General features: G+C 42.7%; 1 protein-coding gene across 12 annotated transcripts in view; it reads left to right on the top strand.

Moving 5' to 3' along the window:
• The window catches only part of nrxn2b (neurexin 2b), an 835,675-nt gene that overhangs the window by 771,775 nt on the left and 36,144 nt on the right, over nucleotides 1-27,756 (top strand). For all 12 annotated transcript variants that reach the window (XM_078164201.1, XM_078164202.1, XM_078164203.1 and 9 more), the window contains one exon: nucleotides 12,100-12,271. In XM_078164201.1, coding sequence (XP_078020327.1) covers nucleotides 12,100-12,271 — 172 coding nt within the window. The remainder of the gene's footprint in view (nucleotides 1-12,099; nucleotides 12,272-27,756) is intronic.

Genomic DNA, 27,756 nt, shown 5'->3' with positions numbered 1-27,756 from the left:
TTTAGGCATGACGATCATGGTTATGGTAAAGGTTAAGTACTGAGGCACTTGCTTAAAGTTAGGAGAAGATCATAGTTAATAAAAGGGGTGATGTAAATTCCCGGTCTGTGACGGGACACAAACTCCAGCATTTGAGTCAGACATGCTCCACATCCATCCATTACCCAGACCTCCACACCCATACTTTCTGCCTTGCTATGTTGAGAGCACAATTCTTCTTGCAGTGGCGTGATTGATGTAATTTATCAGGGGTGGAATTGTGCAATTGGAACATGATACTTTGATTATAGCTGGAAACGCAGCTTATGTCACCAAGAACTGAACACTATAAGCTTTACAGATGTATGGTTTGTTACAGGCCCGTTTGATTGGATTGCACAGGTGTTCATATTAAACTAAACAAACGGATGTAGAAAGACACACACCAGAACTGGATTATCGTATCAGATTTATCAGTCGCCCAGTGGTTTGCTTGAAAACAACATGTGTGCGCTGGTTAACCAGCAGTCAGCTCAACGGCAGCGCAGCAAAGACAGGAAGAGAATGAAAGGACAACAAGGCAGACAGCCAGGGACAGAGAAAGGGATTGTGTTCGCTTTATCCATGTTTGCTCAGTTTAGCGCAGGGCAAATATTAGCCAGTGTGCTCGGCAGCCGTTCTTCCCTACTGGGCTTCGGCCTAACGCCCTGTCCGCAGAGACTGAAAGGCAAAAAGAGAACAGGGAGAAAGGAAGAGAATAAATGGGAGAGACGGAGTTATCAGGCTAGCAGATGGTAAGAGAAATTGAAAAGAGACCAAATGATGGCAGAGAATTAAGAGAGAAAGTTGGGAGTTAGAAAGAGAGCAATCTGAGCGATTATCCCAAAGTCTGTGGTACAGATCAGAAGTGACTTTTTTTTTTTACTGTCAGAGCATACTTACAAAGTACAGGTCTCGTACTGTATCTTGTTTCATATTGCTGCTTTTAATGGTACATGTCTTATTCCGGTCTTTGGATGGAAGCTCATAGTGGCATTTACTTTTTTCCTTTCTGACAGGTTGCTTTATCATGCCAAGAAAAGTATTCTGTTTAGGTCTGTCCAAACCCCAGACTGTACAATATGAGGCACTGTTGTTTGATGTTTGCAACCACAGAGGAGAAAACAAAGGTAAAGAAATAAAAAGCAAACAGATACACGCTCTGTTTTTTTTTTCTTGGCGGCTCTGTTCAGCATTTCTGAGGACAGAGAGAGAGAGAGAGAGACAGAGTAGGGAGGGAAAATGAGGCTGCAAGGACAGAGAGTGGAGAAGAGAAGAGAAAACAATAGAGACAGAAAACACTTTGCTCTTGATTTTGTCCGAAGGTCACAGTCATTCCTTTCAATTTTGGCCAGCTGCCTGCCTCGCTCCTCTTCAACAGAGAGGAACAGGCTGCTCTCAGAGCACACACACAAAAACAAACAGTAATACACATGTCTTGCCCATAGCAACACACAAAGTCACAAAGTGTAGGAACATCAAGAAATCTCCCACTTTGGCTTTTTCTTGCAGCGTACACTCAGGCATGACAAATTGTATGTGCAAACTGCAGATGAAAAGAGAAGTCATCTCCTCTGCTCTCTGTTTGTCTTGGCACCTGTGGTATATACACCTGATTTCTAGAGGTAAAGATCTTCATGGGCCCACTCAGTTCCTGTTGACTGAGGCTTGGCCCTGGACTAAAGTCAGGCTGGGAGCAAATTACAATTAATCAGGTTGAGTTTGGTCCTCCATTAATGCTACAGGTCTGGAGTCTGTGCCCTGTGACTATTAACAGTGGTTTTTGAGGCGACTTTTAGGACATGAATTGCTTTTCTTTTGCGACATGGCTGCTAGTTACTTAGTGTTCTCTCTCTGTTTGGTCAGTCTGGGTCATTTCAGATCTAATTATCTTCTATTTTTGACCGGGTCTGACCGTTCTTGGGTCAATCATGGAGCAGGTCTGTTTTGTTATTTCAATCAATTTAAGCACATTAGTTTCAAGTGGGTTGTTATGGTTCTGTTTCGACATGGGTCAGAAAGCTTGGACCCATGAAGAACTCTATCTTGAGCATGTAGGGCATCAAACCAGTCGCCAGGAGAAAATGCTGGCATTGTTTCTGCAAACCACGGTTATGTTACATTTGTATATTTCCTACCAATCATATTGAAGTTGGATGGTGGATGGTGTGACCCCTACACAAGATGCTTGCCAAGCTGTAGACCACTGTTCAAGACCAACAAACAACAAAACTGGTTGTTTTTTAACGAGTCTTCATCACGTCTCCCAGCAGCTTTTCAGTCACCAAATGCTGATGTTTTTGGCCTTCCGTTACTGTGTTTCCACCGTTGACAGTGCCCAAAAAGTGGCCACTTTTGAACAAGACATCACTGTGTTTCCTGCCAGGATAGTGCCATGAAAAGCATTTGTTTTTTGACAGACACACTGTTGCGTTTCCTAATGGTATACTACCATGAAAAGCAGTTGTTTTATACCAAGACAACGCTAGGACTGTGCCACTTAAAGATGTATTTTATGTCAAAATATATTTTCCTAACCATAACCATGTAGTTTTTACATGTTGTTGAAACATTAAGTTTCAATGTATCTGCTACATAATGTACATTTGTAATGCATCTGTGATACAATACAATAATATATGTGTAAGATTTACTTTAGCAATTGAGTTGAGGGAATGTATACACTGCAACTTAGGAACCCAAATGCAGCTCTCTGTTCTGGTCACAAATCTAATAACATTTAAATGTTATATAAAATGTTGGAATAAAGTGTTATTTTGAATTCAGCAATTCTAAATTAAGAAAGAATTTGAGAAACATCTTAAAAATTTAGTGGCACGCTACCTTGTTTCATTCCATCTCCAAAATACAAACCTTTTTGTCAAGGTCTCAATTAGGATAAACAGCACAGTGATGACAAGGTATTCATGCTTTTATACATTCTTTGGCTTGATTCCAGCATCAAATAAGACATAAATTGAACACTGTGCCACAGAATTAACCTGTACAATGTCAGAAAGGATTATTGCACAAAGCCACTAAACAAAAGGCAGATTAAGCACAATAGTCAAGGACTCAGCTATCTCATTTCACAGTTTGCTGACTAGATTTATGCTGCCAGGCAAGAATGATCTACAAACCTATTTTGTTTTGAGTTGACGCACCTTTCTACATCAGACACAGAATGTCTCTCTGAGTATCATCTCCTTCTCTCAGATCACTCCCGAGAGCATGTGGATCAATTGGATTCTACCAAACCCATGTTAGCAACTCCAGTCAACACAGTAATGAACCTCCGGGGAGTGAAAGAGCAGGTGATGAGGGCAGACAGATTAGAAAATGGAGAAAAAGCAAAGGAAAGGTAAAAGCCAAAGTGAGAGAAATAATAAAGGAGGACATCTGAAGGTGAGGCAGTTGCCATTCCTCGCTGAAGGAAGTCAAAAATTGATGTTGAAGCTTTTATTGTTCTAATAGGCAGCAAAGACTGAATTGCTTCTAGTGCTTCACCTTATTAGTATCTATTGCTGAAAAAAAAATAGGGTATGTTGACAGCAAATCAGAGGTCTATCAAAACAAAGTAGCATCAAGAAACACTGTATCTCCGTACTTTGATAACACTGATATTATGTCATTCAGTCATCAGTGATTGCTCCACTCTGTCAGTGGAAAGGTAGTCAGTATAATTAGGTTTGGTGGCAGATGCAGGGATTATTGCCTATCTCATTGTTGAAGTGAATTCAAGTGACTTGATGAAGGATTATGTGGAGCTGGCAAAGGCAAAGGATAATTGAATACAAAAAAAGAGCTGAAAAGGATAAAACGACGTGGATGGGAAACTTTATTAGTCTTGTAAGCCTCTTTGTCCTATGTAAGGTCACCCAAACTAACAAATATCTACCAGTGTCTGGGCCTGAAGGGCTTTTGGTAAAGGGATGAAGAGTGGGCGGATGCTTTTCTGGCTTTGCCTCAAGGAATACGCCCCCGCAGCTCCAAAGTCGTGGCTTCCTACCCTTCGCGCTCCACTTTTTTTTACCAGTTGTTCTTCTGTTTACTTCCACTTCTTGTTACTATTTCTTTCATCATATCATTGTATTGTCATTTCTCTGTTATTCTTCATACATTTGTGCTTTGTTTAGCCTACCTGTTCCTCCTCTCTCTACTTTATCTTCTACATCCTCCATCCATCTCTGGTTGGTGACTCAAGGAGGCGTCTGACATGAATCATCTTTGCTCTTTCAAAGGTTTCACTTGTGTTGGGGCGTCGGTGGCTTAGTGGTAGAGCAGGCGGCCCGGGTTCGACTCCAGCCTGTGGCCCTTTGCTGCATGTCACTCCCCTTCTCTCTCCCCCCTTCACGCTCTTCTGTCCTATCGATTAAAGGCTTAAAAATGCCCAAAACATATCTTTAAAAAAAAAGGTTTCACTTGTGCATCTGGATAATGTAACCTGTCTCCACATCTCTTGGCAGGTGAAGATTTAGAGCTGTAAATGATTCTATTTTAGTGCCAAGGTGGCATATTCCCTTAATATCACCTTTATGTCTTACTCATGCCAAGCAGTGAAAAGCAGACTGGCAGCACTTGATGGGTGTTGAGTACCCACAGGCAAACTGGCACTTTCTACATGTATTTTTTAAAGCTGTTTAATATTTTTCTTTTAACAATGGCTCCAATGACTTTTTGTAATATGAAAGATGTTTCTCATGAACCCACAGAGAATTTTCACTTAACTCAGCATCTTTGAGCTCATTGTCTGGGCAGGCAGTTCTGATAAACCAACTAAAAAAGACCTGGCCAAAGATGTTAGCTACGATCTACCGTAGTGAAGCATTTAGCAGCTGAAAGAGCAGATATTTCCCTCATGGTGGGAACCAAAACAAAGCAAAAACAAGCATAACCGTTAGGGCTGGTTATCAGTGCTCGATATCTTCACAGTATCGACCAAAATAACCCAGTACCAAGTAGTATTGAAACACCTCCAGTCAACAATACCTGCATTGAGTCCTTTTAGCATTGGAGGTCCTGATCCTAGACCGTCCCAACACCCCGCTGGATCCATAAACTTTCTGTTGCTGCCGTCTCTGGAGCCCCCAGCCCCAGCAAACGGTCAGTTCAGAAAACATTGGCAATTTAGTGTGCTAAGACGCCACCAAAACTTGTGATGTATGGCTATACTACACACCACTCCATTAACATTAAGGGTATCAAATAAGGCACTCTATACTCGTATTACTTTAAAGGTATAAATATCGTAATTTTGTAAATGATACCCAGCCCTATTGACTGTTGCATTTAATTTGACAAAGCACACAATGCCTAAGGGGCTGTGTCCACCAAAGTATTTTTTTCTGAGGCCAGGGATTTTTATAATTGTTTGCAATGGGACCGAGTATTTCCGATCCTTACAAACATCTCCAGCATGACAAGGCACTGAGAGTGAATTCTGCTCTAAGTGCAGCCTATAAGCTGAAAAATATTCAACCTTTAGGTAAAACATTGCATGCGCCACTGTCAGTTTTTGCCCAGCACTTCAATTACAGTGAAGGAAGAACAGATACCAGAAAAAAAGTGTCACGTCTTACAGGTCCCAGTGCTGCACAACAACAATGGAGGAGAAATACATTAATATACTGTATATATATATATATATTAATACATGCTTATGCTTATACCAGATACAACCAAAGCCTCTCAGCTGAAAAGACACTGTGCCTCCAAAGTGCTCACAAACGCTCCCAGCTGGGCGTTTCCTCAGGAGTGCATGGTGTTTTCAGTTGGGGGAAAAACACATTGGTAGTCACGGGACCTAAATGCTACTATTGCTCCTCATCTGCAGGATGTGCAAATAGGCAGCCATTTCCTAACATGTTGACCTTATCAACTTTAGGTGATAATACATTATGTAAATGTTGCATTGACAGCTTCCTGCCAGCAAGTGGCCAAAAACATAATTAATGCAGGTTTAAGCAAAATTTCTAACGAAAATCGATTCATTTCAATAGATTTGCTGCACTCAGTGGATTCTCTCAAACCTTATCTGTGTGGTGCGTTCATGTAGAGTTCAACTTGAGGAACATTCACACATAGAATGATACACACAAATACCAATGACAGACAGTGCATGGTCTCTGTTGTTCTTGTTGTTGCTCTGTGTGTGTGTGTGTGTGTGTGTGTGTGTGTGTGTGTGTGTGTGTGTGGCAGCGTAACCTCATTCGAGGACGTTCTCATGTTTGCATATTAACGTGTGTGGGTGTTCATGGGGAGAGGGGGTAAGTCAGTCAGGATTCAAACATACAGATCTGATGGTCATTGTGCTGAAGGACACCATCCATCATTGGTCTCAGTGGTGCAGGTCATAATGGAATCAACTCAGAATATATGTATGTGTGTGTGTGTGTGTGTGTGTGTGTGTGTGTGTGTGTGTGTGTGTGTGTTCATGTCTTGACATCGGAGGCTGACGCTGTGTGAATGAAGAGTTTTGGTGCTAGGTGACAACATAATCAGGATTATAGAGGATGATGTTATGGCTGATTTATAATTCCCCCCCCCCCCCCCCCCTCCGTCTTCAGCTGCTTCCTGCTGCAGTATTTTGGCTCGCTGCCAGTGTGTGTGTACTCCAGGACAAATGGGCAAACCCAGTGTGAGTCATGCTCAGATGGGAGATTCAGACACACATATATACACACACACCACATCTGTCTAACTCATCAATTTTGCAACGAGATCTGATTCTCGGTCAGAGCAGCCCCTAGTTGTTTGTCAGAGCAGGAGGGGACGGGTAGCTGTGTGACCACTGTCGCAAAGAAAGAGAGTTGAGGGAAGGAGGCAGAGAGAAGGAGATAAAGTGCTATTAAGATGAGGAGATGGAGGGGGGGGGCAACTCTCTCAAGGTGACTGCTGAAGATCGTGGCAAACACATACAAATGAGTTGTCTGAGCAGAAACTGAGAGAAGGTGTAGTAAATGAAACCAAGCATATCCTCTCTGCAAACTGTTGTGTCACCGCCTTTCTCTTTTCCCCTGTCACCCAAATGGAAACAACACAAATGCAGCTCTGCGCGCATGTGTGTCATTTGAGGTGACGGCATGAAATCTGAGCACTAGATAACAGTATTCCTGATCCAAAATGACTTTTGGCCCTTAAGTCCTCTTCCTGTCACACACACACACACACTGACGATGTTAGGTGAATGGACAATGGGTGGTTTAGCCAGCGAGGAGGGTACGTGTTATGCAACAGCCTATTTCTTCTTACATAACGCTGCAGTTTCAGAGTGGAAGATTAGCCCCGCTATACTGTTCTCCTTGTAGCAGATGCCACAGCCGATCTCTTCTGGCAGGCATTCTGCATACATGTCGACACGCTGGTTAGCCATATAGAGCCAGAATTACCCTGACAAGAAAGATGCAGCGATACCATCTGATGGTATATGTGGCTTGGTTGCAGAAGTCCGTGGAATAGAAAAAAATTCAGCAATATTAATCTGTAAATAGCACATACAATTTACCATGAGAGCTGGAGTATAAGTTGAAATGCTTGCTGTAGCACTATGAAATATTAAGCTGCCTTACACCACGTGGAAGTGTCAGATGTGTGTGTCCACAGAGGGGAGAAAAAAAATTAATTGCTTTTCATTGGGCATCCAGTGAAAATCTATTTATCAGTCATTTCTCTGTCCATGCTGCTCCACTGGCTGATTCATAAGCTAATAAATACTGCAGCTCCGCATACTTACACTGGTATGTCAAGTTAGGCTCAAGCAGATACAGGCTGTGATAGATCATTATTGGGGAAATGAGAAAGACGCTGATGAATAGTTTGCATTTCCACCACCCACGGGGCTATTAATATGAAATCTGTCAAACCATATCACAGGCGTCAGCAAATTCCCGAACTGGTCAGCCCCATTTCTGGACCGTTTCTCGAGGTGCGTTGATGCAGCAAAATGCAAAATACCTCTACTGATTGAAACAACTACAGCTGTATCTGTGAGAGTGTTGCTGATTTCAGCCTCCAGTCCATCCAGCAGTTGCTTCTCTGTTGTTTTTCCGTTGTTTCCGCTTTCTAATCTGCCTGTTCGGCGCTCATGTATCAGATCTAAAAGGGAAATGCAGAAAGACATTGAGAATATGCAAATATATGAAGAAGACGAAGTGTGTGGAGGTGAAGCTGTAGGGTTGCTACAGTGATTGAGCTGTCTGTAAAGAAATGAAACCAAGAATTAAAATCCTTCAAAAATGCATTCCCCCTTTGTCTATTGCCCCCCTTCTTAATTGACTACCAGTGTGCGCAGCGAAGAGAAAACGAGATCTTGACATCTTCAAAAGAGGCTTTGATCTCAAAGCACCTTGAGGCCCGGGAGGATCATCAAGGTTCCCTCTGTCCTTTTATCGCGCAGTGTTTCTCTCTGCCCCTCGCTCCTCCTACTGCGCTCCCTCTTCCTTTTCTGCTCGGTGTGATCAGCGGGAGCACTCTGAGACTGCCTGATATCCCTGATACAGACAACTGCAGCCTCGTTCTGGCGCCACCTCATTCCCATTCAGCCCTCGTCAACAGCGTTTACCCCAACGAGCTCTCGTACATTGCAAGGTCGTGTTGAAATATTTCAGGAACTCTCTCCGTATTCCGGCACTGCACCTTCTGGTCTGTGGCCGCTGCACAGAATTCCGAAGCCAATTTTCTTTGTCTTTGAGAAAAAGGAAGGAGAGACTAATGAGAGGATTACACAAACTTTTTTTTTTTTTTTTTTTTTGGCAGCTAAACTCTGTCGTCAACTGTATGAGAGGCTGATCAGCAGTTTTTGCTCTGTGGAAAACATCTTTTTTTCTTGTACCAAGATCTAAGATATATGGCAAGGACAGCAAGTTTGTGCCTGAGAAATTAGAATAATATTTAAGAGTTTTTTCTCACTAAATTCGATGCAGCAAACCCAAAATGATTTTGGTTGAGGGTGAAACTGATTCCAGTCTCTAGGCATTTCCTCCAACCCCCCACCATTGAAGATCTTTGATTGTTTAATTGAACTCGGAAACTAAAAGACATGCTGTCTTCCTTGGGCACTTGAGGTTTTAATCGAATGTAATTGAAATGTATCATATCACGTATCATAAAGCTGAGCTCTTTTTCCCTCTGGTCCACAGTGGACCCCCTACCTACCCCACTGATTAACCCATGGAAAGAAAAGTAAGATGAGCTAACCTCTGGATAAGAGTGCAAAAACATAAGATTCTTCCTCCTGACATTAGCCGACAGCTGAAGCAGATTAAGGGCTACTAAGCAGTAGTTTAGAAGCTGTGGTGTTTAAAGAGCAGCCAGGGCTTATTGTCAGTTACCTACCAGTCCCTTCATTTCAATGTTGCAGGCTTGACTGCTCCCAGTCATTCAAAGAGGTTTTTTTCCCTTCTGTTTCCAGAGATATGTTCGCTTAAGGGAAATGGCCATTAAAATGTCATTACTGCTACACTAAAATCATTTTTTGAAAAGCACTGGTTCCCAGCGGCTTCCCACCGTAATGGGCTCAATACATTCCCTCAGCACCGGGAAGAACCCTAATGTTGCGGAACACAAATGCTAATCTCTCTGTAAATATCACTCAAATTCACTCTCCCTTCTGCTTTTCAGTCATAATAGCACGGATTCATTCTGCTTTGCCCTGGCAAATTGAATTAACTCTCCAGGCAAAGGTGTTACGATTATTCTAAGCTTCCTAGTGCGTGGGCTGTAATGGAGATGATCCTGGCATTTCCACTCCATCCAAAAGCATTTCACTCACCCTCTCCGTTTTCTTCCTTGCTGCAGCATCTCAAAGGTATCAGTGATTAAATTTTCATTCACGTGCGCCTCACTAATCACCCTCTAACAGTATTCATATTCATGTCTTGGAATCAATATTGGATTTCAGCATGCATGGGGAGAGTGGGTGGAAAGACTGCAAGGGTCAGTCCATAACATGAATCAATTGATTAAGTGCCTAAGAAGCTGGAAGCACTTTGCCATTTGAGACCCTCTTTGCAGAATAAGATCATCTGTTGGGCAGTCCATCAAGGTCCACTCCGAGGAACTCATCCTTGTCTAACGTAGTTCATGTATAAGAGTCTATTTCTTGTTGTGCCCCTACATTGATTCTTTCATCTATTCTGGCTTTGTCTTATAACGTAGTTTGGGTAGGAGAGTCTATTTCCTGTTGTGCTCCTACATTGATTGGTCTCGTTATTCCCACTGTGTCTTATAACGTAGTTCATGTAGGAGAGTTTGTTTCCTGTTGTGCTCCTACATTGATTCATCTTATTCATTTCGACAGTGTCTTATATTCAGCTGATTTCTCTCCGGCATTAATCATGGCCACCAGCACTTTCACTGGCACAGCCATTTGAGCATGCTCAATTAATACCCTAATTAAGGTTGTCATCAGTGCATGGCCATACTGTGGCCTTGCCTGAATACTGTAACCACTTTACACAGCACCAAAGAGTGGTTAGAATGCACATAAATTTGGCTGTGATTATACCGCTCATTAACTTACTGTACAACCTCTGCACTTATTTACTCAATTAACTTGCTATTTTAAGTTCTGTTAACATTAGGATGTTTTATTTTCCTTTTTTTAAATACTTAATCAGCCATGAATAATGGAAAACCGCTGTGAGCAAAAGCCACGCGTTCACCTCTGAATATCTCGGCATATGGAAGGTGGCACAATAAATGCACATAGCTAATGAGATAATGGGATCAATGGAGTTGTTGCTGCGGTGGGTTGATAGTAGCAGTGTGCAGAAGTGACCCCCCACTGTGCAAATGAGCTTGACCTGTAGTGACAACCAGGAAGTGTTTCTTCCAGTGGTGTAGGCGCCAGACTACTGCTCTGGATCTTATGGCAGTGCAGAACAAAACTACAACAGAAGATTTACTGCCAGACAGAGAATTAGTGTGTAATGGTGCTGTCTGGTATGTAGTCTGTCTGTTTCTCCCTCTCCCTCACCCTTGTTCTACGCCTCTCTGGCAGACTGTAACTCTGTAAATGACTTTGACCTTTCCTGGGACTGAGGACAGGAACCACAGAGGGAGAGGAGAGAGATGGCGGGAGATGAGAGTAGAGTAGGCGGTTGACTGTAATAAACTCGAAGCAGTGGGCGGCTGTCAACACTAATAGATGGGAGAGGGGAGGGGGTCACTGGGTTGATGAATACTAAAGGTGCCTGAGTCCTCAACAAGTACTCTGTTTTTTGCCAGGCTGATGTGTGTGAGATCTGATGCTCACAGCATCATCACACTACAGGCAGTGAGGGCCTTTTTGGTGACTCAAGGAAAATATATTTAGATTTAGCTACAGAGCAGCAAAGGAGAAACCTAATCGTGTGTATTAGCACAGCTTGATGACTGCAGTGTAATTGTATTGCATTGTAGTGTAACACTACTGTTTAATTCACAATTTGATTGCTTCAGTGCAGTGCATTCACACACACATAATGATTTGCTTTTTTTAAAATAGTATCCCCATTATGTGATGCCAGCTGGAAACTAGTTATTCTAAGGGGGAATCTTTGGGTATTGATAGTTAAACATGTAAAATGGGACATCAGTAACAAAGAGAGGTTTTAGGTTTGTGTCAAATGATTTTGGTCTAGTAGAATACAAGACTAACATGCTAATTTTTGGCAGATATAATGTTCGCCATCTTAACATGTTAGCGTGCTAACATTTGACCAATTAGCATCAAACACAAAGTACAGCTGAGGCTGAAGGGAATGTAATTAGAGTGTTTAGCCATAAATTAAAGTATTGAACAGACAGTTAACGAGTCATCTGAACTGTTAACCAATGGGCTGTTAGTTATGGAGAGATAGGCAATTTTATTTAATAGAATATGAATAAAGTTTTAAAAAAAAAAAAAAAAAAAAAAGCTTGTGATGACTTGATTGAAATTTTAGTTATACCCACTTACAAAACATCAATTTCCCAAAAACTTAAAGTTAAGGGGATTTTTTTTAAAGGAGATGAAATGTCCGAAGTGCACTCTGCAGTTTAATTTTTTCTATAATTAGGTACATTCTTCTCATGATGTTCTCTGTCATCCTCTGTCTATAGGAACGGGGAAAGATCGGCGTGATCTTCAACGTGGGAACGGACGACATAACCATCGAGGAGAGTGCAGTGATGGTGAGCGACGGCAAATACCACGTAGTGCGATTCACACGGAGTGGTGGCAACGCCACACTACAGGTGGACAACCAGCCCGTCATCGAACGTTTCCCCTCAGGTAGGAACAGAGGCCCCAGTCTGAGGACTGAAAGAGGGAGGAAGGGAGCTTTCAGTGTTGGATTTGAACCTTCACAGTATTGAATTCTTCGATAAACTGGGTAACACAGTGAAGAGAGAAAGACGGAGCTTCAAAAAAGAAATATCATTCATTAATTCAGCCTCCCATGTGCTACTAAGAGTGATTTTTATAGAACATTCTGTGAGGGCTCTGGTTTATTTATCGGGATATTCATATTTAGAGCACGCCTGCATTATTCTAGGTGATTAAGACAGGTTCTGGTCTAAAAGAGCCAAACAGGCTTCCTGAGGCAAGCAATCTCCCACCGAAGAGCATCCAGCTCTCTGCAGTTAGTGTGCCATTGTAGCTTCTGGCACTGTGAAAGCCAGCATTGAATCGAGGCCAGCAGAATGTGAATATGCCAGTCAGGCATGGTTGGTGACATGGGTTTTGGGCAGGATACAGAAAGAGGACACTTGATGTTTGGAAAGTATGTGGAGGTGTTTACAAGTCATGCCTCGGCTCCAGACGCAACATCATTACACATACAGAATTAAAACAGGGCAAACACCCGATGAGTCACTGCTGGGAGTGTGCTAATTCCCCCACTTGTTGTTGAACCATAATCATGATATTCTATTATGGCCTGAATTATGAGGCTATTTTTGGTTTGCGCAGAAGCTCTCAGTTAATTTCTCTCTCCACTGTGTTTCCCCTTTGTTCATGGTTGTTCAAAGGAAGACATTTTGTGTTCCCGTCCTGAGTTTGCATTTGGTAAACACCAGGCTAAGCCAGGCTCTGCTGCCTGCCAGCGGTGTTGATAATCACATGGAAAACTAATGACCTGTATGCAAAACTAGGAGTTTTCAAAGCTTTGGAGCTCTGGTACATTCACAAATTTGCAAACAATTTTGCCTACCAGTGTTTTATTCTCCACTGATGCTGTCTGACTGGTAACTCTCCATCCCCGTTCCATCTCCATTGTCTAAAAACACTGCCTATGTATCGTCATTGTTTCAAACAGCAGGGAGAGTGCTGCTAATGTGGCCATGATATTTACTCTAGTTGACATATAGAGCAATGGGACTGTGACATTCTCTTTCACAGCAGTGATCCCATATTTTCAGGCTTTGTTTTGGCTTTGAGAGAAGAGCATTCTCTTGCTCATCCGTCAGTGTGGCGAGGCCGGACTGAGGGGCACGCATCACAGGCAGAAGAGGAAGCGCTCTGTGACAGTTCACTCTTTTCAGCTGTTATTATGATGGAAATGCAGCCCTTTTTGCAAAAGCACACACTCCAAAAAAAGGAGCCTTCAACTAACAATAGCGCTGAGCTCTCAGAAACTAACAGCAAAGCAGCCTGTTAACATCGGCAAGTGAATGTCATCATCCAAATCTATGTTTTGTTTCATCAAGAAACAATAATGCTCAGCCCATATTGTATTCCTTTTATTCCTCTTCCCTTCCGCCCTCATTGCCACTGTTGTTGTCTTTGTCAAACATTTCTTTCCTTTTCCTCTTCTTGATCAAGAATTGAAGAGTGTTCGTTTGTTGTTGTTTGTTGAGTTTTGTGTTTGTCTGCTGGGGGCTGGAGCCCATCTTAAGTTTAGGGAGGTTAAGGGGGCTGAAGAAAGAAAATGGATTCGGGGGGGGGGGGCGTACTTGGTTGGTGTGTAGAAAAGCTATAGCTTTGAGTCATTTATGTGAGCTAGATACACTCAAACTATTTTCGGGCGCCCGCTTTGATGGCTCCGGCACAGGCTTTGAAGGTTCCAGTCATCATCGTCTGGCAGGGCGGCGTCCTGGGGAAACAGAGATGTTACACATTAGGAGAGCAAAACCTCGGATGACGCTGAGGCACAAGAGGGCGGAGGAATACGTAGGGGAAAGAGTGAGTGAGGGGCTGGGGGGGGGGGTGTCAACTTCCTAACTGAGACAGGAGGTGTGTAAAGAGAGAGAGTGAGGTAATATTTCATAGAGAGGGGAAAGAAAAAGGGGGGGTGGGCTCCCTCGTTGAATCAAGTTCCTGTGACCCAGATTGGAGATTTAGACTTCTTCTGATTGTCTAAATGGGACAAAATACTCTATACTCACGACACATTGAGACTGACTTCATTTCTTGATGCTTACATTATGCAATATCATCGGCATGCTGTCCCTGTGGAACACTGAATCTTAAAATGTCCATGTAGCCAGATTTGGAAGAAAATAGAGCAAGTTGTCATGAAAGATACCTCCAATGGGGTGTTCTGTAAAGTATTACAGGTGCCAAGTTTGTCTAGTTCCTCTAACAGAACAAGGACATGCAGTTTCCTGTGAAATCTCCCTCCCCACAGGGACTGTTGTGACCCACATCAGGCAGTCTCGTAGGGATGCTGTTGCAGTATTGAGCCCTGTCTAATGCTTTGTGCGTACAGAGACTTACGTGTGGGATTTATCCTCAGCGTAGACCCTGGCCTAACAACTGTAAAAGCTCCCATAGGGAATAAAGACAATGTAAATCTGTCACCTCACACATGAGAGACAGTGACAGGTTATTTTTCTGTATCTTTTTTAGACACATACGTATTTACAGACACTGTAATTAAGGCTTAGATTGGGAAGCGCTTGCATCGCTTTACAGCCTGGGCTTGCCAGCAGGCAACATATAAACAGAAGGCCATTGCAAGGTGATGATTTGGAGAGACAGGATGTTGACAGCAAACATGGTCGTCACGGGTCAGGCACGTTAAACGGCAAAGCAACACGTCTCCTGATGTCCCACAAAGTGATGTTTGTAGTCCTCAGGGAGCGTGTGTGTGTTTTTTTGCTCCTTGTCTGATTCTACGTGAGACAGTGCACGCATCTATCTGCGCGCATGACATCGTGTGTGTGTGTCGTCCTTTTTTCATGTGTGTCTGTGTGTGTGTGCATGTATGCATTTGATGGATAGAGAACAGACAAAAAGTGTCAGAGGAGCGCCCAGCCAGCTAATCCAGTGTGTCAGGTGTCCCCGGTGGGTCCTGCAGCAACAGTTATTGGCCCACCCCACGTCCCACATCCCCCAAAAATGGCAGACTGGCTCAATAAAAACATCCCTGTGTCACACTGAGCACCTCAACCTGGCCACAGATGTTAGCAGCAGTGCCATATGGACTATAATTGTACCATTTCACATCCGACTCCCTTTATTTACTGGTCATCTGCGGTGATGTGACAAATTTTTTAGGCTGCAGTGGTTTACTGGCAATTTTATACCATGCCTTGAAGAATTTCTGATTTTGTTTTTGTTTGGCGAAAGAGTGTGCGTTATTTTCAGCTCAACACACAGCCTGGACATAGCATCCTCATTACTGTTCTGCATTAAAACTAATTCGTTATCAGATTACATCATCTTCCTCTTGTTAGAGAAGTAAAGCAACATCTATCCCAAAGACAACTGCTTCAACAGAATGTTCATTAATATAGCAGGTGGCCTAGGTTAGGATAATCCTCTGACTCATCCACTTATCATAACCTCACACATAATGCAGGAGTAAACCGCCCTCTGCTCAGCATCAGGTGTTGCTAGCTTCTGCATCACAAATTATTTCGCAGCAACCTCACAGATCATTAATTAAAATAAAAAATGATGAAAATTGAAAAGTTGAACTCTTATTAAATGAAACACACACTTCCTCAGCTGATTAAATTCAGGGATTTTGCTTCTACGGCCTTACTTTATCTGGTAGGATCAGTGGCAGACTTTATTCCTGCTACTGTTGTAGCAGCTGTGGGTAAACGGCAAAAGTTACAGTTGTCATGAGGTTATAATGTGATCACTGTAGCACAAGTAGAAAAAGTCGCAAAGTCAGTGAGCTCACTGAGCAAAAGGTACCTAAAGTTTGCAAACATTAGCCACCATAAGCTGCTGGTCATACCAGATCAAGTAAGATTGTAGTGACATGAGTGTATTTAATTAAATAATGGTGTTTTACTGCTAATCAATTCAAACTTTCAAGTATAAGTGGAGCAATGTGTAATTGCCTTTTTCAAAAGCTCCATAGTCTCGTCTTAACGAGTGTCACTGACATGAAAAGTTAATTCATAAGGTTTTGGTTCTGCTGTTGTGATTTTCCCAGAGTTTGCTTGCTAATGATGCAGCAAAGGCTGTGCTGTAACACATCTTACATTTGATTTTCAGTTGAAGTGCACATCAATACAGAGCTGCTCAGTCAATATTGGTTCATTCAGTCAACTAACAGCAATATCAATTCAGAATTATCAATATTTGTATCGTAAAAATCCCATATTAGTCAAATCTTGTGGTTATCATGATGACATTTGCCTGTGAGCCAGTTTTCTGTGCACCCGTCTTTGTTTATAATTATTGTGTATAGGTCATAAACCCCACCCCCTTCATGTTAAGAGATGGGACATGGGCCAAACTAAAAAAATCAAAGTAAAAGTCTAATATTATTTCCCCAAAGATTATTTCATTTTAGGTATTTCTTATCACACTAATATTTTAATAAGTTAGGTTTTAATGAGTTATTAAATGCTATAAAAAGAGAGTGTGACATCATGATTTACAGCTGTGTGTGTCAATTGGTGTTGCTGCTCGCAACTTGGTTGGACGCTGGGCGGGAACTTGACACTGTGGCTCGACTTCCTGATTACTACTGCACAGACTCTGGCTCTAAAAGCACAAGATGGAGATGGCTGTATCTGGAATATTTGACTCCATTTTTGTACAGTGGGAGAACGAGGAGACGCGTCGTCCATCTTTATATACAGTCTGTGGTTAAAACACACTGAGGGAATGTTAGATTTAGTGAGCGGGGGCCTGCTACAGCATTAATCCCCCTCTTATAAGGAGCCAGCCACCCTTGCAGCAGCTACTGCCTCCCGAACAATCAGAGCAGGAGAATAAAGCGCTTCAAGGGAGAGAATGAGGCTGAATATACCATGTGTACGTGGCTATTTATGTACGGATGTATACATACACGGTCCCTTTTATGTTCTCATATGTTACCTGAATACCTGACTGCCCAGCTTTGTCTCTGCTTTGTCTTGCACCCCCCCCATCGATCTCATGATCATCTTCTCTTTGCAAATTGCCTCACATTAACTTTTTTCTGATTATAGTCATTCACCACAGCAGATTATGACATTACGGTAAGAAGGGAGCTTTGGAAAAAATCCACCCGTTTCCTGTGGGTTTATACCACACTTGGCATTTGGACTTCATTGCGAAGTCCCCCCCCCACCCCCCCACCCCCCGAGCTTTAGATAATCATGCATTTTACAACCGTTGTTATATTGTCACCATCGCAGCGTATTGGCTGTGATTACCATATTTTGCTGCCTCATAACCGTGCCGTTACGACCAATAAGAGCACACAGTGCAGCGTCTTTCTTCCACACTTACTGCTCTCACTTGTCAGTATTTACAGGCAGCAGATCTACCATAAAGCTGTCACTTTGCTTTAGGTTCTGACTGGGAATTGGAGAGAGGAAGTGGCAGGGGTGAGGTGGTCGTGCATGGATGGAGGGGTCGACGGCAGGGAGATAGAGGAGAGGAAAAGCAATACTCTACAGCGGAGGGTTTGAGATGCTTTGCTGGGAAATGATGGAGGTGGAGTGAGGGAGAGATGGAGAAGGTTGGAGAAAAAAAAAAAAAAAAAGAGGACCAGATCCAGTATACATGCTGGAAGCTGGCTGCTGTCACCGCTGTGATGGATGAGGCTTTGTATGTTACTGAATAATAAGCACTCCACAAATTGGATTGCATCACAGCAGGGAAGATTACATTTACGCAGTACGGTATGGTACAGCACGCCCCTCACATGCATGCACGCACAGACACAATGGACAGTAGCCTGGCACAGTAATAATTTCATAACTACTATTACAGCTACTTTATTACAAAATGTCTCTCTATTGAAATACATTGAGACACGGCAGTCATTTTGAGTAGACCGACACGCCACTTAATACCGATCATAAATCAATCAAAGAAAGATACACAAGGCACAAAGAGAGGGCTATTGTCATTCCCTGTTTTCATTCTGTAAGGTGTTTCAGAGATCTGTTCAGCGTGAAGGCTGACCATTAGAGAGGGAGGGAAGAAGAGAGACGTGTATTCAGGAGAGACTCTTTGTGCCAGCGAGGTCAGATCCAGCTCCTCCGACTGAGCTGTTAAATTGTTCTTACTCCTCGGAAAAATGGTCAAAGAAAAGGGGTCAACAAAGCTCTTTCCTTCCTCCTACCCCTTTATCATCTCTCCACTGTTCTAGATATCCATCTTTGTCTTTGCGACCTCCATGCTCCGGGAGAAAGAAAAGCATTTGTGAATAAGCAAGGAAGATAAAGAGACAATGTGAGGAGGGGGTGCTGAACTGCTTCCCTCTTCCCTTTTGGCAAAAGCAATATGAGCACTCAGCAGTGCCAGTTAAAATGCTAAAAGTAGGGGAGAGCAACAGGATTAGGACAGGAGAGGGGTGCACTCTATACAAGACAACACAGTCAGACAAATGGCTGGAGGCAGATGGACTTTAGCTGAGCGTGGACTAGATTTCACTTCACTAGCTCGGGCCTCGGAGCAAGGAGTATCGAAGCAGCTCTACGTGACATTGGTGGTTCACCGAGCAGAAGATGGTAGATGAGTTCGCGGGGTGATGCACAGAGCACAGTGTGGACTCAGAAACCATCTGTACCGTCCTATTGTTCAGGAGGAGCACCGCTGTATTCTGTAAGCTAGGCTCATTTGTCTGTTAGCTTCATTGTTGTCATTACTGTCATTAATGGTGCTTACGGTAATTACTACATGCAGTGCTGCAGCAGCACCGGGCAGTATGGCCTAATCTACTGAGTTACCCTTATAGCCTGTCATTAAGCTTAACGTTGGGTTAGTTCTGCTTGATTTGACTTCCATTTTAGGAGCATAAATGTTCAAAATAATGTTAAGAAAAAATGCAATTTCTACTGCTACTGTTAACATCGATTCCTTACAGTTCACCCCCAAAGCAAAATTCTATATTTTTTTTCTAAATCTCGTTTGTTTTGGTGTGAGTTGCAGAGCGTTGGAGATATCGGCTGTAGAGATGTCTGCCTTCTCTCCAATATAATGGAACTAGATGGCACTCGGCTTGTGGTGCTCAAAGCACCATTTGTTTATTTATTTATTTATTTATTTATTTCCAGAAATCACAACCCAGTTACTTAAGATCATCCACAGACCTTATTGTGAGCAGTTTCATGTAGGAACTATTTTCTGTCGACCAAACTACACCTCACAAATGTCCTTTTGGTAAATTTAATAAACCAACTTGGGTGGCAGTACGAGAAACACAGACGTTTCGACAGGAAGCCGTCTTCAGTATGTCATGACATACATATACATACACATACATAAGGACATTTGTAAGTGCTGGCATTTTTCCCTTTGTCGCTGTTTTTGTCCGTACAACTTTCGAGGGGATTTATTTTGAGAGTGCTTGCTTTTTTCCTACGTGATTTTGACCAAACTACACCTGCCAAATGTATTACCACACAGAAGGAAGCATGAATCTACTCATAGACAAGTGGCTTGTGCTCATTACAGCGCAAGATATAAACATTAATTAACCTCGACTGAGCTGTAACTATAGCAAGCTCAGTGGTGTCAGGTGAGCTAGCAGTAGGTGCACACTTCCTTTTGCCTGGTGATGAGGTTGGTGGGTGTGCATCGGCAGAAAGAAAATAGTTCCTACGTGAACATGTTCACAACGAGGTTTGTGGAATATCTTCAGCAATCGGATCATGATTTCTGGAACGAGATGTTGCTGTTGAGTTTTTTTTTAAATGTTTGTTTGCTTGTTTTGGGCACTTTGAGCACCACAAGTCAAGTGCCATCTTCTTCCATTATATTAGAAACATCTCTTCGGCTGATATATCCAATACTCAGCAACTCGCACCAAAACTAGATTGACTGAAATCTAGATTAGGCTGCAGTTGATTATTTTCATTATCCACTAATCTGCCAGTTAATTTCTCTTTGATTAGAACTTTGATTGATTTGATGCTTTACTATATCTTATTACTTATTTCTACACTTTTGTGTTTTATTTCAGTACGTATTTGAATACAGGCCGGGGTGGGGGAGCCCCTCTGTGCGGAGATTGGTTGTTCTCCCCCTTAAATTGACTGTAGGTGTGAATGTGAGCATGAGTGGCTGTCCGTCTCTATGTGTTAGCCCTGCAATAGTCAGGCGACCTGTTCAGGGTGTACCCCACCTCCCGACCCCAGGAACAGGATAAGTGATTACAGAAAATGAATGCATGAATACCATAAGGTAGCTGAGTCATTCTAATTTAATGTGTATTGGCTAACTGAACACTTGAATTAAACATGGTCATTATTTTTCTTGTAGTTATTGGTGGAGTTTTTAAAGTCTAATAACACCCCCAAGCAAAAAACCCTGCAACCGCTAGTCCTCTCAGGACATTGATCTGTTACAATGCATAACTGACATTTGTCATAGTTTGTATTTGTGTTTTACTCGTCATTATATTCAAGAAAGTACAGCAAAAAAAGTCGGAGAGAGTTAATTGAGGTCATCCAGCTCAGTCACTTGTCACTGATGACAGTTTCCCCTTCATTCTGCGGGTTCTTATTGGGCCTCTGGTGCTCTGAGCCTCCTTCTGATTGGATCTCGCACAGTTGGAAGGTATCTCCAATTATTGGCCTGTGGCTATGGGATGATGGAGAGGGAGAGAGAGAACAGAGAAATAGTAAAGAAAGTAATGATGAGGAGAGAGAGAGAGAGGAGACTCAGCTAAGTAGTGCAGAGAAGGAGAGGGAAAAGATTGCTTTAGGTAATTAGAGAAGTGACAACTTTGATTTCCACACGAGTGGTGGGGCTTTCTCTGGCTCACTCCGGCAGCCACCCTCGCACAAATCCACCGTGGCTGAGATGAAAGGTGGTGAGGATCCTGTCGAAGCAAGAAAAGAGTGGGGAAGAAATGAAAACGAGCGCGTTGGATTGATAACTTCCGCATAGATGAGCAAGCAGTTAAAACAGTGAGATATTTGTTTCAAGTGCATGCCGACACGAGCGGTGGGTGATGTATTTACATTGAACAAAGGAATGCGGTGGGTAGATAAATCGCTTTCTTTTCCCGCGCGTTTCACATGAAGAAACACAACTTGCTGCAATCTTTGGCTTTAATGAAACAATGCACTGCAAAAATGGCATCTTTTTAATGTACATTTTATCCATTTTTGAGCCCTTAAAGTCGTGTTTTCTTGAAAGAAATCTGCCTGTGCACTAAGAATATTCAAGCAATCATGTATCATTTTTCTTGATTTTGGTACAACAATCTTTCTTATTCTGTCATGTTACTGACACCCTAGTAAATAACTGAAACAGTTTGAAATATCTATCTGAATGCTGCAGGCAGATTGTTATGCCTGCGCTGACAATAGCTGTAGCAAGAGATATTATGTTTTTCGGGTTGTCTGTCCGTCCATCTTTCGCATTCTTGATCGCCTTGAGGGAATTTCTTCAAATTTTGCACAGAAGTCCATTTTGAGTCAGGGATGATTGGACTAGATTTTGGTGATCAAAGGTCAAGATCACCATGACCTTGCATCCCTCTCATTCTTGTAAACCCGATATCTCAAGAATACTTTGACGAACTTCTATAAATCTGGCACAAACGTCCACTTCAGGTCACTGATAAACTGATTAGAATTTGGAAATTAAAGGTCAAGATCACTGTGGCCTTACATCCATCTTAAACTTGTGAACAAGATATCTCAAGAGGGCCTTGAGGGAATTTCATCAAATTTGGCACAAACGTCCACTTGGACTCAAGAATGAACTGACAGGGGAGGTGGTCTGTGTGCTGTGTGAAGCATCCATGTTTTCCCAGACAAACTGTTGCTCTCCCCTACTTTTAGCAAACTGTAACTGCAACTTGGCCAACTTGACAGGTTCATATACAAATGCGAGGTGGATAATAAGACTTGTAGGAAAAGACAAAAATAGCTTGATAAGATGGATATTTCTGCAGGGATGCATTTAGTAGCACAGGGTTACAGTGCATAGGCCGGTGTTTTTTTCTCCCCATCTGCTCCAAAACATCCAGTGGATATGAGAGCAATCCATCTAAAGTTACCTAATGAAAAACAGAATGAGGCTAGTTTGACAGAGAGAGGTTTCTGTGAGAGGGAGGGTGAGCGGGATGGCCGGTGGCCAATCGTCTCCAATGTAATCTCCATTCTTGTGGATGGATTTCCGATGTGGGTGTCCTGTACAAGGGCATCTGGCTGCCTGCAGAGCTACATGATATACAGTTGGCTCCTTGGAGAGTCTCCACACACACTCACGTGTACTAACACAGACGCACACATATGTGCTGATACAGAAGGAGACAGGGAGTGAGACAGAACGGTGTGTGATTCATATGCCAGATTATCAGCACACTAGAATCCAGTTCTCCAGACAGACACAGAAACAAGACACTCTACACTCCAAGCACGCCGCACAGGTCTCTCAGCCGTCCTCCACCTTGCTTTGTGTCTCCCCAAGGTGCCAGTCAATCAGTGTGCCCTTGCCTTGCCCCTAGCACAGCAGCTGTGATACCTACCCAGGACAGGTCCCATCATGGCGGTTAATCCAGCCGATGCTCCAGGCGCGAAACATGGGGCGCAGGAGGAGGACGGATAGGTTTCTGGCTTGCACACTGAAGACACCACACCAGTGTTTCAGACATTTTGGGCCTCAGGGGGTCCAGAGCCGCAGGCATGTTGGCTGACCAAACATACAGCACTAGTGTGGATAAGTTTGGACCAGCCTCTGATATTTACTTGCACACAGTCGGCTCGGGTGCTTGGCTTAAATTAAGTTAAGCTATTTATATGCACCTATAATTAGAATACACAAGGTTTTTGCCCATATGTTCACCAATTATACAGTATGCCTGGTGAAAACCTAGGCCTGAATGCCTGGTGAAATGAATTACAGCTGAAGTAGATCATTAACACATACTTGTATTCTGAATGACTGTCCCTGAGAAAGATACAAGTCTAAAATGTTAAGAGCTATTTATCAAAGTCTATGTATTACCATATTATCCCATATTATATGCATCACAGAGTTATTTTATTCACCCAGTTTATTGTGACTGAGATATGATGTTTATATGTACCTGCTCAAAATCAAATGATACAAATGCACAAACAAGAGAAAGGAAAAGAATGCTCCAGATCAAAGCAATAGCAGCAAGATATCCTGACTTTTAGTACCTAAAATGGGTCAGGCTGCAAATGTGAGTTAATGTGGAACCTTTCAGTTCATCTCTAAGGGGCGTTATCAACAGTTGTAGACCAAAATGCTCATGGATACAAGTGGACAGTAGTGCTGACCACCGCACAAATGTTAACAGATTCCAGCATGCAGAGATGAGCTGTGATGGTGTAGCATCAATATGTCTGTAAACGAGTGTTCTTGTTCTTGTTCTTGTTTTTGCCATAAGCTGCGGCCATTTTGGTTGTTTTCGAAAATGCCTCAACAGCGCTTTTCTTTACTAAGCTAGGTTTATGCTCACTGTACTGTCCCCGCTGCAAGGGTGCACGAGCCAAAAATGGTGTCATCACACATTTTGTATTTAGCACAAAGAATCCACAAGTTTTCGGTCATCGTCTCAATCAAGCACCACATTAGATAAACAGTTGTGACTGGCCTGAAGAGGGCCAAGTCAGCTGGACATATGTCTGTCGCTACATCCACACTAATACATTTTGTTTTGAAATGTATGACTATTTTTATGTGTATTAGGGGTGAGTTTGTGTACAAAAATCTTGAAACGTTTAGAGTGGGTTATTTTTTTCGTGTAAACGTGTACACAGGTTTCACCGCTGGGTGGTGCTATTGCATTATACCAGTAAAGCTATCCGAATACCAACCGAACGGGCCATTTAACCAACGCACCGTTTTAATAGAACGGAGCATGTGGGCTACTGACCTGTTGCCAACCTGTTGACACATCTGACAGAGCAAATCAAACATCTCACAGATTCATTTGGTTCAGAGGGTAGGGTCAAGCAAAAAAACACTAATATCTTTCCTATCATGCAACCAAAAACATCTTTCATTGGACACTTCCTGACTGTTAAGCACCCACAGCTTTCAAAATTCAACACCTCAAGATTATTATGTGGGCTTTTAATTATACCTTTTTTGTCTGAAGCCCAAGCTGAGATGACCCTTGACTAGTGCTTTCACTTTGACATGTGAAATCAGTGGAATGCCCCTTTAAGGTGATGTTAATCTGCACAAAAACACACCCTAGCCACTGATGTCCATTGGTCAATGTTGGTCATTACAGAAAGAATATATGCCTCAACAGTTTAAAGCCAGTGTTTGATTTGCTGGTTTATTTCTCACTCTCTTGTTTATCGGATTTCCTTGAGCGCCAGGTCCGATAGTATTGTTTCGCCGTCTTTCACATCAGGCAAAGGGAATAGTCTTGGGAGTGGAGTGAGTGCGATAATGGCAGTGAGGGAGAAGACGAGGGCCCAGCTGTTTAATCTATCCCCCCATTCTCATGCAGAACAGGCTTTAGCTGGTGGGGAGGAGAGCGAGAAGGGAGAAGTTTCAGTGGTTCACTCAGAATGACTTATTTCTCCAAGGATCCGAGCGCAAACAGATGCAAACAAACAAGCAGGACACGGAGGAATTTAGATTCTCTGACAGTGCAGTGTGGATGACACAAAAAAAACCTGTCCAACAGAACTTAGTCGGATTACTTTCCCGTTGGCTCTACATACTTCTCATTCATCACATCACATTCTGCTCTCCGTGGTTTCCATCACTTCGTTTTTTTTTCCCCTTGTCCATCTTTTTGTTTTGAGTAGATGCACAAAGCCATTGTTTGTCGATTGCACCGTCATTTTTGGGCTGTTGATGAGGATGTTGTCACTCACTTGTGTTTGTCGGAGAAAGAATACACAGACATTTGCATACTGTACACACACTCTTCACTTTTAGCATTCATTACTTCCTCCACTATACACTGAGTCAGACTGTGTGTGTAGTAATGGATGGCAGTGCCTGTGTCACAATGTACCACATTTAATCTCCTAGTAATATACTCACTCTGTTACCAGGCAATGAAGAAGGATGGAAGGATTAAATGGAGCGAAGGTGAACAAAACAAAAGGAGGGATTTAAGGGGGCAAGTGAGAGGAATGTAGGAGGAAGAAATAGACTTTGGATGAAGGGAAGAAATAAGAGCAGAAGAGTGGATGAATAAAAAGAGAAAATTGTGGAGAAAGGAATGGAGGAAAGTAGGACAAAGGAAGAAAGAGCAAACGCTAATGAAGAAATAATGGAAAAAGGAGGGAACTGGGGAGCAAGAAGGAGGTAATGAAGATGCAAGGAGAGAACAGGGCATGGAAGGATTTGGGGAGAAAGGAATCAAAATGGACGTAGGGTAAGAAAAAGGATGTAAGGAAATGTGGATGAATGATTGTTTGAGAGAAAGGGAAGGACAATTGGAGAAGAAGAGTAGTTTGAGGGAAAGAAGTGAGCACAAAAGAATGAATACATGAATAACACAAGGGAAACTGATGAAGAAAACAGTGATGGAAGCAAAAAAGGAAGGAAACATTCCATAGAGGAGCAAAGGAGGAGAAGGAATTGTAGTTTGCTGGCCGCAGTGTGCAACAGCTGCCACCAGAGGGAGAAATACGTCTCTCCAGTTGATACTCATGATCAACCATTACTTGGATGATAAAATGGACCCTTCATAGGATTACTGGAAGTGGCTGCCTCAGTGGGATTCAAACAAGAAAAGTTTAAAGAGGGAGGAGGTTTAGTCAGATTTGTGGACGAGATAGCAGATGCAGCAGTAGGAGAAGAACATGCACGCACACAGGATTGATTCATCTCGCTAAGGACTGCTGCCTCCCACTATTTTCCCTTCACTCTGTTATTATTTTGATCGCCTTTTCTCAGCAACCCCACCCACCTCACCCCTCTCATTTCCCCCTCCATCTTTCCCTCTCCTCTCTCCGTCTGCCTCCTCCTGCTCGACTTCAGTGATTGCTGCGGAGTGCCCATGTCATCTCTAAAATAGGGTTGTGTGTGTGTGTGTGCGTGGTGCACTGTAATTGCTGCACTGCCTTTCCGGAAGGCAGAGGGGTACCTGACTAATCTTAAGTTTGGTGTGAACACATGCATGTAATTGGTCACACTAACATGCTGCAGTACAGTTCTGAGAAGGGTTTGGTGCTGCTACAGATGGTTTTAAGTCACTAGAAGCTACTGGGAATTGTTTTTTAAAAAATGTCTCCACCCCCCGTAGGGTTAATTAAGATTTTATTGCAGGTAATAAAAAGAATCATTACTGGCAATTATATATTATAGAAAGATGAAAACATCTATTAACATGTAATTTCCTGCATATGACCTGCACTCCATTCTCACTCACATGAACACAGAGCTCTGTTTGCAGCATTTAAATGGCACTGAGTCATATGCATTACATTGGAACCACCTACTCTTACATGCTGTTCGTCCTCTATATGCATCTCCATCCATCTGCCAACTATCATTCATTCCACTCCTTTTTTCTCTGTTCAATTCTCATTACCTTCTTCCACAGCGGCCCTCTTTCCCATGCACAAACAACTGTTCATATACAGTATGCTCACGCACACACCTCCTCAGACTGCGTGAGCCATTATTGCGCAGGCAGGCGTGGGTAGAGAGACCCCTGGGGAGTGGAAGTAGGTACTGCAGAACTGAGAGGTGGTCTATTTTAGATCACTGCAGCAGCACAGAGCAGTGGGGGGAAGCAAAATCAAAGTATACTAGTTAGGATGCAGGATATACTTCAGAGCGTAGCTGTTTACTGTTAAGATGTTGGTCCCAAACTCTCCTTCAGTCTTTAAATTGTCTCTCTGCAGACAGTTTCATCAGCCAATGGCAAATTGCTCACAATGTGGTTTCAGAGACTGTTTCGGAGGCTTAGTTGATTTAGGGTGAAAACACAGCTGCAGTTCATTACGAAATCTTTAAGTCTGATTTCAAAGTTGGGGAGGGGGGACACATGAAACAGAGGGTTTGGGGGTAGTATCAAACACTCAATTGACTGATTTTTTTTTGCACTAATTTGTGCATTTTCTGCATCAATTCGTAGTGTAAATTTGGAATGTCAGTTTTGGTTAATACCCATTAAAACATAACTAATTGGTTAATTTTTTTACGAAAACAAAAAAACACACAAAAATGGCGTGAAATAATAATAATACATTAGCAGCATTAGCTGTGCTGACACTGTTAGCAGTGCTAACAGAGCTAAGAGTGATAACATAGTTTTCAATGCTTAGAAGGGTTTGCAGCTAAAATTGAGCTGCTTACTCACCAGGATGACCTGGTGGAAAACCGAAGGGTGGGCACAATTTTTCCACAGCAGTGCTGTTGGGCCAGGACGGCATTACTAGCGCTAAACATTGAATGACTGGCACATCTAGCTA

This window comes from Epinephelus lanceolatus, chromosome 22, assembly GCF_041903045.1.
Source record: "Epinephelus lanceolatus isolate andai-2023 chromosome 22, ASM4190304v1, whole genome shotgun sequence".
Taxonomy (NCBI): Eukaryota; Metazoa; Chordata; class Actinopteri; order Perciformes; family Serranidae; genus Epinephelus; species Epinephelus lanceolatus.
This window is presented reverse-complemented; position numbering and strand designations above follow the sequence as displayed.